The sequence below is a fragment of the Typopeltis vanoorti genome, chromosome 9, assembly GCF_054136105.1.
Source record: "Typopeltis vanoorti isolate ZY-2024b chromosome 9, IOZ_Tvanoo_1.0, whole genome shotgun sequence".
NCBI lineage: Eukaryota > Metazoa > Arthropoda > Arachnida > Uropygi > Thelyphonidae > Typopeltis > Typopeltis vanoorti.
Genome location: NC_143557.1, coordinates 34,363,562 through 34,380,481, shown reverse-complemented (window position 1 = coordinate 34,380,481; position 16,920 = coordinate 34,363,562). Strand labels below are relative to the sequence as shown.

Here is a 16,920-nt window from a genome sequence, read left to right as displayed (position 1 = left end):
TTCAGTATGTAATAGCTAGAGTTACATTGAATTAGTTCTTATTAGAGAATTTATGCAAGCAGTAACATAATTACTGGTAAGGCGCATCCATTCTAAGTGTCAAAAGATTGCCTCAGCAATGCCTGAGACAGGCTAATTCCTGTCTAATGTTTAAATTTTGGCTGATGGCCTTATATTTGAAACATGGAATATAAAAGCTTTATTTAAATCTAGATCCTTTAAATCTTTAATTGATGCATTAGCAAATTATAACATTCAGACCTTAGGTACACATTAAATGAGATGGCTGGGTCAAGGAAATGACAAAGATTATGGTTCTCTAAGGAAATGCAGGCAGGAAAGCTCCTAAGAAAACAAGTGTACTTTAATGGAGAAAGAATTGAGGAAGTCAGCAAGTTTGAGTACCTGGGATCCATTATTAATGTGAAGAGTTAGTGTTCAAAGGATGTCAGAAGAATGTTAAGAAATGCTAAAACAACAGTCATAGACTTGTCTAAAATCTGGAAGGATGGACCTATCGCCATAGGAACAAAGTTGAGGATTTTGGATGCAGCTATTTTTCCAACAGTGATTTATGGATGTGAGACTTAGAACCTAAAGAAGTTTGATAGGAAAAGGATAGCTGCTTTTGAGATATGTGATGTTACAGAAGGGGACACATTGAAGATATCATATACTAAAAAAGCAGACAAATGGATGGGTGCTTAAAAGGATTGGTAGAACTTTAAGGCTCCTTAAGGACATTGATAGGAGAAAGTTGAATACTTGAGACACATTGAAAGGATGGAAGGAGGACTTCTCAAAACAGAAATAGAAGGTAAAGTTCTTGGAAAAAGAGGAAGGAATAAACTCTCAATGGGATGGATAGTGTGTCTGGAACGACCGATCTTTAGAGAGTTGAAGCATCCAGAAAAGCATACAAAAGGGCCACTTGGCGAGGACTGGCGTGGCACATCACTGAGCATCTGATAATTTCCAATGAATAGATGAATGTTATGGGATGAAGGGGATATTACAGTTTATGTATAGTAATGCCAAAAGTATTCAGAATAATGGTGAGGAATTTTTGGCAGTAGATAGTTCAGCTTGGCAAAAAGGTGTTGAAAGTTTATTTTTCACTTGGTTAGAGTATAATAAATTTAGTTTAATCCTTTATCCAAGTGTGAGCAAACAAAGTTTGTGCCTCAAAGTATCTTCAGGACTGGGGTAAGGTGGTACAACACCAGGACACTCCTTGCAAAGGTGGAGCAAGCTACCAACAATCCTATCTCACTATCTCTCATAATGCAAAACACATCTCCTTGCGGATATGTCTAATGTTATGCATTAAGGGAAGGGCCACAACCCAGACTAGTTTCACCCTTTATCGAGGTCTCTTCAGTGGGAGCCAGGCCCAAGTGGAGATACCAGGCAGAAGCATTAGCAGGTCATCTCTACTTATAGGAGTTGCCAAATGGTGTGCCACCCTTTTTTAATAAATTACTCTGGATTTAGAGAAAGATGTTGAAAGTTTATTTTTCACTTGGTTAGAGTATAATAAATTTAGTTTAATCCTTTATCCAAGTGTGAGCAAACAAAGTTTGGGCCTGAAAGTATCTTCAGGACTGGGGTAAGGTGGTACAACCCAGACTGGGATGTGGCCCTTCCATTAATGCATAACATTAGACATATCTGCAAGGAGATGTGTTTTGCATTATGGGAGATACTGAGATAGGAGTGTTGGTAGCTTGCTCCACCTTTGCAAAGAGTCGCCCTGATGTTGTACCACCTTACCCCAGTCCTGAAGATACTTTCAGGCGCAAACTTTGTTTGGTCACACTTGGATAAAGGATTAAACTAAATTTATTATACTCTAACCAAGTGAAAAATAAACTTTCAACATCTTTCTCTAAATCCAGAGTAATTTATTAAAAAAAGGGTGGCACACCATTTGGCATCTCCTATAGGTAGAGATGACCTCGCCATTGCTTCTGACTGGTATCTCCACTTGGACCTGGCTCCCACTGAAGAGACCTCAATAAAGGTCGAAACTAGTCTGGGTAGTGGCCCTTCCCTTAATGCATAACATTCGACATATCCGCAAAGAGATGTGTTTTACATTATGGGAGATACTGAGATAGGAGTGATAGTAGCTTGCTCCACCTTACCCCAGTCCTGAAGATACTTTCAGGCGCAAACTTTGTTTGCTCACACTTGGATAAAGGATTAAACTAAATTTATTATTGGCAAAAAGGTATAGGTAGTAGTGAGACTTGGTTGATGGAGAATAATATAGGAATAAAATATAAAAGGTATACTATTTTCAGGGGACAGAGGGAACAGAATGGGAGGATGGATTTAGTTAATGAAACCAAAAAAAGATTATTAGAATCACATGAGGAGGACAGGAATGTAGAGGGCAGAACATTTTTGGCTATATGGTGTGAGATAGAACCAAAAAAGGATGAAATATATAATTGTTTGCCGCTATACAGTTGGAATATGATGAGAATGTAAAACAGCATGTATTGGCAAATTAGGAACATTGCAGGCCAAGTAATTATTATGGGGACTTCAACCATGAGGACATAAATATTGGAAAGAAGAATGGAAATGGAATTTACATAGCTGCTAAGAGATTACCTGAACAACATGTAATGGAGGAGTTGCTAGGGTCTAGAGCTGGATCTGGTTATAGCATCAGAGAACTTAGCAGCAAGCCACATTTCCTATGCTTATGGAAAGTAATCATGTATTCTTGTGCTGGGAGATTTGCCAGACATGCAGACTTTTCTGTAAAGAAGGGATATATATGGAATTACAAAACAAGTAATTATGACACATTAAGGAGTCAGCTTAGAACAGTGCTACAGCATAAAAATTTGGAAGGAGAGAGAGACATTAGCAGTGCATGGAAGTGGTCAATGGAATATTTGAAGAAACAGTATCAGATTGTATGCTCAGTTAGGAGGATAAATAAAATAGGAGTTAGATAGATGAATAGCATTATTAAACAGGAGCTACAAAATTAGTTGTGAAGGGAATATAAAGAAAAAGGTGATCAATAAGGCACAAGAAAGTCGAGTGACCAATATGATAAGGAATGCCAAAGCTAATTATGAGAGGAAACTTGTTGATGAGGCTGAAAGAATTTGCAGTTCTTTCTACATGTGGTACACAAAAGGAAGAATGATTATAGAAAGATGGCTTTAACAAGTGTTGGTGGTCGGAATGTGACAGAAGCAAACAAAATAGTTGAATTACTGAGTGATCATTTTGCAAGTATTACTATCTGGTTGGATATATACAGTTACACCTGAGTTACGTAAGTAATGTGTTCTGTAAACCTTTACGTAAGTCAAATTTGTAAATTACATACATATAATAAAATGTTCAATGGCTATCCATTGAACATTGATCCAGTCAGACAACAATTTCTCCATCTCTGATGTCGGGCCCAGCCTCTTCTTGGTAATAATTGTGCCCTTCAATGCTACCACACCTTTCATGCTTTCAACAGTGTGAACTTTATCCTTCACTATTGTATTACCTACACTCCAGATCTGTGCATAATCACTAAAGACTCTGAAGACCACCCTCTGCCAACAACCAGAACCATCCTCAACAGATTCCCTAATAGTCAGCATTGTCCTACATTAATAGACACAGGCACATCAATCCCAGTCATTAGCAGAACACCAATCGTTAGATGGAACCTTTGCAGGTCCAACTGGAATGCATTTCAGAAACAAATCAAGCAAACCATTAGAGCAATTCTACCCAATCCTAATTGCTATCCTAGATTTGGTAAACTAATCAAAACTGCATCCAAAGCCCAAAGCCTCCGTTCCTAGGTTTCAGAAAGCGATATATCCCATGCTGGAGTAGAGAAACTGAAGAACTTTTAGACAAATACGAGGAAACTGTAGACCCAACCGTTGCTAAGGAGCTCATAGCAACCTTGAATAAAAACAGAAAGGAAAGATGGATCTTAACCATCCATGAACTCGATTTCACCACATCTAGCCAGAAAAGCTGGTCACTTCTGAGAAAATTAGGTGGGGCAGAACCAACAACAAACAAACCAACAGAGATAACTCCTAATGATTAAAAGTTATTTTCGACCAAAAGAACTATGGAAACGATTGATTTCAGTTGGGTTTATATAGGTCAAATTTATTTGAAACTAAATAAGAAATACCGAAAAGTTTCGCCAACTTAGCTGTTGGCTTCTTCAGGGTAAAAAATAATAGATACAAAACAACTTAAACACTAAAAACTGTTCATGAAGGGAAGAACGGAATAGAACTATTTTTTACAAAAACTGAAGAATGCTTGTATGATGTCAACTGTTGTTATGTAGGAACGTTCTGTAATTAGCAGCAAGATTTAACTCTGGCATGCTTAAGATCTTATGAGGGTCTTCCAAATATCAGGCAGAATTAATCCTTGGTTTTTATTTAGGTTGTGTTTAGAACGGATAACTGTTATGGCTTCTTTTATGATTTGGGAGCAAAAATCTTCCTCTAAGTAGGGCAAGGAACTTTTGTCCCACTCTATGGTATGGTTTGTCCTGGAGAAATGATGTGCTAACCCCGAATTGTCTTCTCTGTTATTGTTTACGTCTCCTACGTGTTCTTTTTTTTTTTTTTTTTTCCAAACTTCTAGAGGTCTGACCAATATAGTTTAATCTGCCCGAACAGGGGATGCTATAGATACCGGCATATTTGAAGAAAGCATGATTGTCTTTCGGAGATCTTAAGAATTGGCAGATAGTCTTTAAAGGTTTAAAAGTCACTCGTATTCCATGTGGCTTGAGGAGTGTAGCAATCGTTTTGGAAACTGTCCCAGTATAAGGAATTGTGATGGTGGAATTATAACATATTTCTTCAAATTGTCATTGGGGGGGGATTACAGAAAAGTATCTTATGGATCAATTTTCTTGGGTAACCGTTGTCTAAAAGATTTTTTGATATCAGGGATAGTTCATCTTTGAGATCTTTATCCTCTGTTGTTTAGCATGTGTACGATGCTTAGTTTTTCAGAAATGTGGTGTGAAGATGTGAAGTGCAAGTATCGACCTGTGTTGGTTGGTTTACGATAGACTGTAAAGCTGATGCATCCATCCATTTGTTTCTTAACTAAAGTGTCCAGGAATGGTAATCGTTTGTCCTTCTCAACCTCTAAGGTGAATTTTATTTTGTGATGGAAGGAGTTGATCTTGTCAACTCCTTCCATCACAAAGGGGTTGCCCATTGCAAGGCCTGTTAATTGTTGATGAATTGTTTCATCCCATAAGAAAAAATTATATTTTAAGCAATGATGGAAAAGAGAAGTAATGTCTTGAGGGAAGAGGTTTCTCAAAATGCTGATTACTTCATCTACTGGAACATTTGTAAATAATGATGATCCAGGCTTGCAAGAATGTCTGTATTTGAGATCAAGATGTTCCTCAATTTTTCAACGAAATGTAATTTTTTTAAATAAAATCTAATTTTTTCTTATGGGATGAAACGGCTGCATGTTCTATCTAACATTGCTCCACCAAAGATATGGAGAAGACAAGCCTCAATTAAAGAATTTAATAAAGCAATGAGCAATCCACTCCTGCCCCTGCACCAGACTCTCATAAATCCACCTGGTCTTCACCTAAAATCTAGAAAGACTCTCTGGTCCATGGACTAACCCTCTTCAGCTGCTCTGCCATCAACACCTGACATATGGAGAGAATACTGGTCCAACAAATGGCTTCCTGGTAGAAGAGACATGTGCTCTGCAGCCTGGTTTTGCTCTTACCTAGGAAGATTTGGTCATCAATCAACAGGATCAGAACTAACCAGGGTAGGTAGATGTGGCTACCTACTACATAAATGGGGGCTGTTAGACCACCCTTATTGCGATTGTTCTCCCGTGGCTCAGACGATTACTTGTATTTTGTACGACTGCCCAAGGCACCAATTTCACGGTGGTGGCCTACAGGACATCCACAAGGTGACGGATGAGGCCTTGGATTGGCTTTCCCGACTGGACATTGATCTGTAGTTGTAATTACTTTTGCTTTTTTAAAAAAAGGAAGACTTGGAAAGCAGTTTGTGCCTTTTATGTAATGAAATTTTACATGGTAAGATTTTCATCATTTGTTTCTGGATATTGTGATTGTACATTTCACTTGCCAGTTTCACAAAGCCATATGCGTAAATAAACTATTTGGCTTGAAATAGGTTGATTTATTTCCCCGAGCTATTACTGATAGAATTTTCCCGCCTTCATACATATGAATTATTTTCAACTTTTCTTCTAAAGTCATTGCAGATCTTTGTTTTTTAGATTTATTACCAGCACATTTGGTTTTGCATTTGCATTCCATTTTAAGGATAAAAAAAACCAACAAAACTAGCAGTGATAACAAGTGACTGAGCTAACTGTGCAAGGCATCTACTACTGTACTGCAATAAGGCTGTCAAGGATGCACTGCACAAAACTGCAAACATGTTCATATGTGCTAGTAGATTTATTATGTAACTGAATTTACGTAAATTGCATGTTATGTAACTCGGGGTGTAACTGTATATTGATTAATTAAAGAATATAAATGAATTGGAAGTGCTTCTGATATCACTGAACCTTAATATGAACACAGCCATATAATTAGATGGCATATCAGCCTGTAAATTTACAAGAATGGGCCAAGGAATTGGTACCTCTTCTCTGACCAAGCTGTTTAATTTGAGCCTTAGCTCTGGGAAGGTGCCAAAGGAGTGGAAGGAGATCAAAATAGTTACACTGCATAAAGGAGGCTCCAAGGCAGAAGTTGCATATTATAGGCCATCTCAGGAGTGGTAGTTAAAGTACTGGAGAAGTTGGTAAAAGACTGAATTCAAGATTGGGTCGAGGAATATGATACTATAGGAGACAACATGGTTTTGTGAAGGGTGGATCTTGGCTGAGTATTTTACTCACTATTTACAGTAAAGTGACAACTGCTCTGTAATATAGTTGGACTTTGCAAAGGCATTATAGATACGGAATATAACAAGCAGATTCAGGGGACAGCTTCCCCCTACCTGGCCAATCTTTCATGGAACATTTTGAAAACACAGCCCTAAACTAGAACCCTCTCAAAGCCCACACTGTGGCCATGCCATGTAGACCTGTGCTCTCCAGTTGGTTAGGATACATTGGAAATGTCTTTAGCACATCTTAACAGCCAACCCAAGGATATGTTTCACTATTGAAAAGAACAACAGTAGTTGTTTTTTGACACCCTAGTCTCCCAGTTTGAGTGTAAAAAACATACTGTTGTTTGATACTCTAGTCACCCAGCTACTCAGCGGATCCTTTTCTGTCTTCAGTAAACACCTACCTATACCGGAATGTACATATATCAACTGTAACATCACCATCCCTTTCAGCACTGTGATCAAAATGTTATCAAAACCTTGACTGATCGGTCTAGAACCATTTGCTCATACCCACTAGTCCCCCAGAAATCAGTCGCATCCACAACAATTTTTTTGGCCAATGGCTTTCCCCTTTGCAGTATCAACAAACACTCTGCCCATCCCTCAAATCCATTCCCTCCCTCCCCCAAAAAAATCAGAAAACTGAATCAAAAATTCAGTTGCCATTTTGTACTTCTGGGGCACTCAGAAAAAAAGGTCTAAAAAGGTACATGCAGACAACATGCAGACTGCCTTCAAGCTATATCAAAAATTAACTATCCTTATTCATGCAAAAGATCCTCTCTATTATCTAGACCAGGGCTGTGCAAAGCACTACTCGTGGGTTTTGATTTTAACGAGCGAAAAAATAAAATAACAATTTGAATCTAATGCATGTTAGATATTTTAATTCTGTCACTAATCAATAATCTCAATGTTGGTAATTTTATTTGGTGTTTTTACATCATTATATATCCACGTGTTTTTCAAATATTAGTTGTGTCAAAGAAACGTTCTTACACTGTTTTGTTACAACGCACATGCTCCAGGCGCTCACAGGGAATGTAAGTGTGCGATTAGTGCGCAATTAGTGTTGTTCGTTTGTTCAGCTATCGAGGTTGTGTCGCTGCTGCTGCTCACCAAATTACTAGATACGCATTGTGATGCGGCCCTCAGATAAATCTTTTTTTTTTTAATGCAGCCCTCAGATTACCTAGGTTTGGACAGCTCGAATCTAGACCATTCTGAGGTCTGCAGCATCCCTTACTCCTGCAGAAATTCTTATTTTGAGCAAATAGGAAGAGCTACCAGTATCTCTCTGAAGGAACACAGAAACTGTCCATTATTTGCACTAGTAGCTGTTCTGGAGTAATGCCTCTTATGGTTCTAACAGACCATGTCATGGTTACAAATCACCATGTCTAGTGAGGAGAAAAAACTTCCCTTTGATACAGGAACAGACAAAAATCAGAGTGAGCATTTACCAAATGTGAACAAATTCATCTGCCTCACTTTTACCTAAAATATGGGAGATGGTTATTTTGAAACCTTCAGCAAGTTTCCATCACTACACTTATAGAGAGCATCAATCAGGACTGTAGGATGAGCTTCATGGTCTAGATTGTGTTTTTTCCATTAAACTTCATCTTGAGTAATGTAGCTGATGTTACATCCTGGATGATAGTTAAATTTGTAAACAACATTGACATTATAATATGTCATATGGCATTATTATTATTTTTTATTGTTGTTACTTTTGTTTTAGTAATCTTTATAGTTTATTCTTCTTCTTTCTCATCCATCAGAGGACTGGTTGAGTGCTTCCTATGATTAAGAAATCTTTGCCATCTGGCTCTATCTCTGGCCATTTCTGTCATCTCTTTCTGAAGCTCAATCATTGTGACCTTTCCTTCTTTTTGGTCTTCTTGATATTCTTCCTGCAATGATTCCATTCAAGGCTATACTTGGTAATCTCTGAGAGGACATTCTCTGGAAATGTCCAAACCATCTTAATTGCTGTTTAAACTGTGAATCCCCCTCCCTCCCTCCTCTGTAGCAGCAACTAACAATATATTTTGTCCTGTTTGGTTGGTCTCTTGCACTACATGGCCCTCTTTCTCAAATCCAAAATTCCCCTTAACATCTTTTTTCTTTTTTTTTTTTTTGGTTGAAGTTCTTCAACTGTCATCATGAATACCTTTATTCCCTCTATTCAATACCCTTTACAGTTCATCCCTCTGACTGTATTATTTTATATCGACCAGGTCTTGCTGATGCTGATAATTTTTGGCAAAATCAAGCCGACTAATGTCAGAAATATCCTCTACTTTATTTCTGATACTTCTGGCATTCATGTACATGCATATCAAAATCTCCTTGGGCACACACACACACACACACACACACACATACACACATACACTCATTTGTCCCAGTGGTGGCTGAACCCACATTTCACTGCATCCCATCGAATTCACCTGCCAACTAAAGACATTTGTACCTTGTTGGCTGGAAAGTGGAGACAATATCCAATCAACCAACCTGACCAGTAGTAGTAATAACTTGAAAAATTAAAAAATGTTGATAATTCTTTTTTATGCATTGATATAATAATTTGGTATAATAAATTATTACAGCATCTCTTCTTTATAATGATTGATTTTTTTTTTTTAAATTAAAAGAAAATTCATATATTGCAATTTATGGATTTTTTTTTCCCTGCCTGGAATTTGCTGGTAGAAAAAAATATGATTTATGGAAAAAAAATTTTGTTGATAGAAAAAAAAAAATAAAATAAAAAATAAATAAAAGTTGATTTTATTTCACCATCATGTATAATATATAAAATAAAATCATTTTGCATATGAGAAGTAATTTTCTTTTCATAGCTAAAGAATCCATTATTTGGGGACAATAAATCCCAATTTTTGCCTACTGATCTACATGTCCAGGACCAGCCTAAACCTATTCTTATTCTAGAAGGAATTTATGATTACATAGTATACGTAGGTTTGTATTTTTTTTTTTATTATTTTATGGTGTTCTTTTAATAATAATAGTTTCTTTAAACTTCACATATTCTTATTTACTGAGGACTGATGACCCACCCATCTATAAAAAATGCAACGTCCTTCTTACCATTAGTCATATTCTGATGGTGTGAGCACTTCACACAAGAGAGAAATGACATTTTTATAAATTAAAGATACCAAGAAATTATATACTTGGTTTAATCCTTTATTCAAGTGTAAGCAAACAAGTTTGCACCTGAACTATTTTCAGGACTGAGGCAACTTGTGGTAAAGGTTGTTTGACTTCACATCACTTGCCTTAGTATCCCATAATGCAAAGCACATATCCTTGTGGACATGTATAATGCTATGCATTATGGAAGGGTCACTACCCAGACTGATTTCAGAATGTGAGCACTTCACGCAAGTAAGAAATAACATTTTTATAAATTGAAGATACCAATAAATTATATACTTGGTTTAATCCTTTATCCAAGTGTAAGCAAACAAGTTTACACCTGAACTATTTTCAGGACTGAGGCAACTTGTGGTAAATGTGGTATGACTTCACATCGCTTGCATTAATATCCCATAATGCAAAGCACATATCCTTGGGGACATGTATAATGCTAAGGCAAGGGATGTGATGTCATACCACCTTTACCACGAGTTGTCTCAGTGCTGAAAATAGTTCAGGTGTAGACTTGTTTGCTCACAGTTGGATAAAGGATTAAACCAAGTATATAACTTCTTGGTATCTTTAATTTATAGTATAATCAAGTGGAAAAACTTTCAACATATGACATTTTTACTTACCTAGCCAAGCCCTGTAAGTCAAGCACATGTTTTCAGACATGGATAAATTGCATGATGTTTTTATTTTTAAATTTTTACAAAACATTAATTTATTGAAAGACATTTGATTATAAATTTGTTTATATGTAGATACTGCAATATAGATACTAAACCTTGTACATTCATTATACTTACTCATTTTGCTTCTTATAGCTTTGTACTATCTGTGATAATATATTTATAATATTTTATATTATTCGCTAATTTATCTCCTTATAACTATTTATTTACCTGTCAACACCCTGTGTACTGCTGTAACTTGTGTCTTGGCACAGTATAACCTTTGCTGTCCTTGCACCATAAAACCACAAATCAATCAATCAGTTTTTAAACCTGTAAATAACAAATCTTACAGTATAATATAGTGTGATTTGTTAACATTTTGCAGCTAACACTTTGAAACTTTTTTCTTTTGTCATTTCATTCCAGAAAATATGTCACTTGTATTTTACTTCCTCCTTTAATATTACACACAGAGTATTAATGAAAGATTTCTGAAATTTTTTAATATAGCTTGGATGTGTGGAAAAACTCCTAACTCTTGGAAAAAAGCACTGGTTATCACAATCTCTAAAAAAGGAAATAAAGACAATTGCAATTACTATAGGGGAATTAGTCTGCTAAATACAGGATATAGAATATATGCAGGAATATTAAAAGAGAAGCTAAGCAGTATTGTAGAGGACAAATTACTAGAAGAACAAAATGGTTTCCGAAAAGGCCGATCCTGCATAGATCCAATTTTTATTCTAAAATTATTAATAGAAAAGAGAAGAGAATTTCAAAAAAGAAATGCATGGCCTTTATTTGATTATGAAAAAGCCTTTGACAAAATTAGTAGACAAAAATTGTTTAAAATATTAACCGATTTAAATATACCAAACCAACTTTTACAGTCCATTCAAGAAATGTATACAGGAAATAAAATAGCAGTTAAATTAGAACGCATCTCAGAATTGAAAGATATATCAAGAGGAGTACAACAAGGATGTACCCTCTCACCTCTGCTTTTCAATATATACATACATACATACATACATCTTCACAGCCCACCTTTCCTAATTGGGTTGTGGGGGCAGCAGCTGCAAGAGGAACTTCCAATGGTCACAATCCTTTGCCACCAAGCTCAGGTGTTCTGGTGGGATTCCCAAACATGTCCATCCAAGGTTTTGGATATAATCTATTCAGCGAGTCCTTAGCCTTTCACATGGCCTCCCACCCTCTGGCTTGGCAAAGAGGGCCTGCTGAGGGAGCCTCTCTTGTGGCATTCTGACCAGGTGCCCGTACTAATGTAACTGTGATCTCTCAACACGGAGAAGCAGTGGTTGAGTATTGAGAGTTTCCCGAATTGCAGAGCTTCTGACTCTGTCGAGTCTTGTCAGCCCCCGCAACCCCCTCGAAGGAACCTCATTTCAGCTGCTTGGATTCATGTTCGCATTCTTTCAGTCATCACCCAACTCTTATGACCATAGGTGAGGATGGGGACATAGACTGTATTGAAGATAGCCAGCTTTTCCTTCTGGCTTAATTCCCGCTTCAGTACTACCGAATGGCCAAGCTCCCGCAATATTGTGTTTGCTGAGCCAATTCGAGTATCTAGCTCTACGTCCCACTTTCCATCACTCGTGAATATGGACCCAAGGTATTTAAACTTCTCCACCTGCCTCAGCGGGACTCCACTCACATGTAGAGTGCACTGAGATGGTTGTCTTGAGACCACAAATGTTTCAGTTTTGGCCACACTGATCTTCATTCCGGCTTCTGCTGCACAAACAGCTACAAACCTATCCAGGGTCTGCTGGAGGTCATCTGTGGAAGAGCTAAGCAGAACTAGGTCATCTGCAAAAAGCAGATGTCCAATGCTACATCTTCCAATTCTAACACACTCACTGCCTCGGCTGCGCCTATCAATCCGGTCCATAAATATTATGAAAAGGAGGGGTGACAGAACACATCCTTGGCGGAGACTGTGAAAGGTTCAAACTTTGTGCTGTTTACCCTGACACAAAACTCTGGGCATTCATACAGGGACTTGATGGCAGCTAATAGTTGGCCATCCACTCCATACTCCTGTACTACTTGCCAAAACTTATCCCAAGGAACCCGATCATATTCCTTCTCCAAGTCTACAAAACGTGTAGACATTCTTGGCATATTCCCAAGATTTCTCAAAGACTTGCTTTAAAGTGAAAATTTGGTCAGTTTTGCTTCTAACAGGACGAAAGCCACATTGTTCTTCCTGGAGCTTTGACTCAACTATGCTCCTGCACCTTCTTTCCAAGCACCTAGCATACGCTTACCCAGGCAGGCTGAGCAGAGAGATGCCACGATAGTTGCTGCAATCCCTCTGGTCTCCCTTCTTGAAGACTGGTATTATTATGCCTGTCTGCCATTATTTTTCAATATATATAAATAAAATTATAACAATCTGGAAACAGTATAACCCATTTGGTATACAAATAACTTTACAAATGAAAATAGATACACTACTATTTGCAGATGATCAAATAGTATCAGCTACATCAGAAGATGATTTACAAAGATCATTAAAATCATTAAATGATATCCAAAACAATATAATATGACAATATCTAAAGAAAAAAATCATGGCATTCAAAGGAGAAAACCCGATAAGAAGTAAAATAGTGATCGATAATAAAATATTAGAACAAGTAAATACTTTCAGATACTTGGGATGTGATTTATCATACGAAGAAAAAGACATAGACACCAAAATATCAAACTTTGTCAAAGTAAATGGCATAATAAATAATATATTTAAGCCATCCCTAGTACAAAAACACAGACTATATAATGTCTTGTCAAAACCAACTGTACCATACAGAAGCAAAACATGGACCATAAAAAGGAATGATGAAAAACAAATTCAAACAACAGAAATGAAGTTTCTCAGAAAAACAACTGGATATACTAAGTGGGACCATAAAACAAATGAAGAAATTTTACGATCCCTGAATATAAAACCAATTAATTACTACATAAGACAGTATAAACAAAAATGGATAGAACATTTAAATCGAATGGACAACAGCAGACTACCAAAAATATTATACAGATACAAAATAAGTGGAAAAAGAAGAATCAGAAAAACAACTGGATATACTAAGTGGGACCATAAAACAAATGAAGAAATTTTACGATCCCTGAATATAAAACCAATTAATTACTACATAAGACAGTATAAACAAAAATGGATAGAACATTTAAATCGAATGGACAACAGCAGACTACCAAAAATATTATACAGATACAAAATAAGTGGAAAAAGAAGAATCAGAAGACCGAGAAAGAGATAGCATAAGACCGGAACAGGCCACCTGGCCTAAAATCCATGTTAGGAAGGAGAAGAAGAGTATTACACCAAAATAAAATATTAACATCTTAATTTTTATTGTATTTAGGAATTCAGTTATGAAAAATATTTTCATTTGATTAAAAGGGAAATATATCAATGTCATATGAATTATTATTGTTATGCTAGCTCAATTGGGAAGTCCAAAGAGTCATCAAGGGAAAGAAAGCCCTTTAGTCATTTTTTCCTAAATACTTAACCTATCTCTCTTTGAACACATTTGCTGAAGACGAACTCACAAAATCTGATGGTAACCTATTCTACACACTTGCAACATGCCTTGAGAAGAATCTAGAAATTATATGCTCTCTAACACCTTTAGTTAGCTTCCATGTAGCTAGCATCTAGGGATTATTTCCCAGTTCTTCCAGCTATAAACTGCAAAATCTTACTTGTGTTTATACAATAAGATCCCCTTACTAACTTGTATATTTGATCCCCTTACTAACTTGTATATTTCTGTCAGTCCTCTTTTCTTCTCCATCTATTCCTCAAACTCTGAAGATACAGATTCCCTCAATCTATCCTAACATTGCATAGGTAAGTTATCATCTTCATGCATGTCACTACTATATCTTTTCACTTGTCCCTGGAATCTAGATGTGGTCTTATCAAGATGTAGGAGAATAACATCCTTTGTCTTAAAAGTTAGTATTCTCTTCAGTGCAGTTATCCACTGTAATGCCGTAACTATTTTAGCAATGTGGTTCCTAAACTTTAATTCTCTGTCCACTATAATCCTCTAGGTTTCTGGCTTCACTGGGTGTATGGAGGGAGGGACTTAGAAGAGGCTGACCAGTAGTATAATCACAGGATGGTTGCTTGGACATTGTTTATCTCAATTTAATGTTTAAATTAAATGAGTGAATGGTATCTTATGATATTTAATGCTTAAACTAATGATATTAAGAAATAGTCTAGAGTTTCGGTGCACAACTTAAATGCTGCCATGGGTCAAATCAAGTAACACTTATGCAGGCCACATTTTTAAAACTTGAATTTTGAGAGATAAATAAAATGTATATAAAGTTCAATTGATATGTTTATTCAAAATAGCATTTTAATGTGATACATTACATTTTTTTGAATTAGCAATTTTTCAGATCACAAACAACAACCACCATGGATTCAATTCCCATAGTTGTCTGATGCTATCTTGTTATGATTCTTCCATTGCAATCTATTTTGTGCAAGCTGACTCAATTTGTGTACAGAGTTTCCACACCATTTGATAATGTCATCATCCCATTCTCTGTTTGGTCTTCCTCTTTTGTTCTTTCCTTCAATCATCACAAAGAGCAGCGTTTTTAATTTCCTCTCATCGTTCATTCTATATATATGGCCAAACAGACATAGTTTCCTTTTGATTATTTTCTGGATCAGGTTTTCTTTTAGTTGTATTTGTCTATAGATTTCCTCATTGTTCACTTTCTAGATACAGCTTTTTCTTAAGATCTTTCTGTAGCATTTCCTCTTGAATGCTAATATCCTCCTTTCAGATTCTCTCAAGAGTACCTAGGCCTCACATCCATAGAGCATTCTGCTGAAGATACAGGTTTCTACAATACGCAGTTTAGTGTGTATCTTTATAGCTTGGCTCTTCCATATTTTGTCCATGGCTTTTAAGATAGCTGTTGCTCTGGCTATTCTAATTTTTACCTCTTTTTTTGGGTCCGTCATGTGGCATCCAAGATATGCGAAGTGTTCCACATTTTCCAATTGAAATCCTTCTATGGTAACTTTGTTCGGTAACTCCTGTTGTCCGAATATCTTTGTTTTAGTTTCTTCAAAATTTATATTCCATATCTTTTCCTTCTGCGTATAGTGTTTGTTGCATCCATTCCAGCCTTGCTGCGTCGTCTTTAATCAGGTTGATGTCATCTGCAAAGCAGAGGTAGTTTATTCCCATTCCATTTATTGAAATGCCTCCACCTTCTTCTTTAATCTTATCTAGTGTTCTTCCCAGATGTGTGATGAAGATGATTGATGATATTGGGTCTCCTTGTCTTGTGCCTTGACTAGTGGCAAACCAATCTCCAGTCACACCTGCTATCCTGACTTGTGCTTGGCTGTTTATATCTTTCACCAGACGAATCAATTTATTGTCCACACCATAGGATTCCAAGACAGCCCATGTTATATTTTGGTCAATATTATAAATGCTTTTTGGAAGTCCATGAAACAGCAGTATATCTTGTTCTTTCTTTGAGCTTTCTCTGCTATTAGTCTTAGTGCAATTATTTGTTGCACTTTTCTTCGATCCTTTTGAAATCCGGCTTGCTCATCAGGAAGATGTGCCTCCATATGACCTTTCAGGCATTCTATAAGTATTTTCATTAGCACTTTGCCAAGATGACGCATTAGTGCAATAGTTCTGTAATTGGTGCATTCTATAGCACTGCCTTTCTTATGAAGAACAATCGAGACCAATTTTTTCCACTCTTTGAGTGCATGCACTGACCTCCATATTTCATTACATAGCTTATGCATTTCTTTTACAACCAATTCTCCCTATATTTTAGCATCTCACCTATTATGTTGTCATTGCCAGGACTCTTGTTGTTCTTGGGATTACTCACCTCCTCTTCCAAGATGTCATTTTCAAAGATTTCTGCTGGTGCCGAGATTGCTTTTAGTTCTTTGATTACTTCGGTTGCAGTATTACTTAGTTGACTTTTATATAGTTTGCTGCAATATCTTGTCCATCAATACCTCCAGCCATTTGGCTTTATCAGATCTTGCTGCTCTCCATACCTTATTG

The 16,920-nt window shown here is 36.6% G+C and overlaps 1 protein-coding gene across 2 annotated transcripts in view; it reads left to right on the top strand.

Moving 5' to 3' along the window:
• LOC150102965 (sorting nexin-14-like) overlaps window positions 1-16,920 on the top strand; it is a 793,179-nt gene that overhangs the window by 630,844 nt on the left and 145,415 nt on the right. For both annotated transcript variants that reach the window (XM_090397844.1, XM_090397845.1), the window contains one exon: window positions 9,809-9,929. In XM_090397844.1, the coding sequence (XP_090253970.1) occupies window positions 9,809-9,929 (121 nt within the window). The remainder of the gene's footprint in view (window positions 1-9,808; window positions 9,930-16,920) is intronic.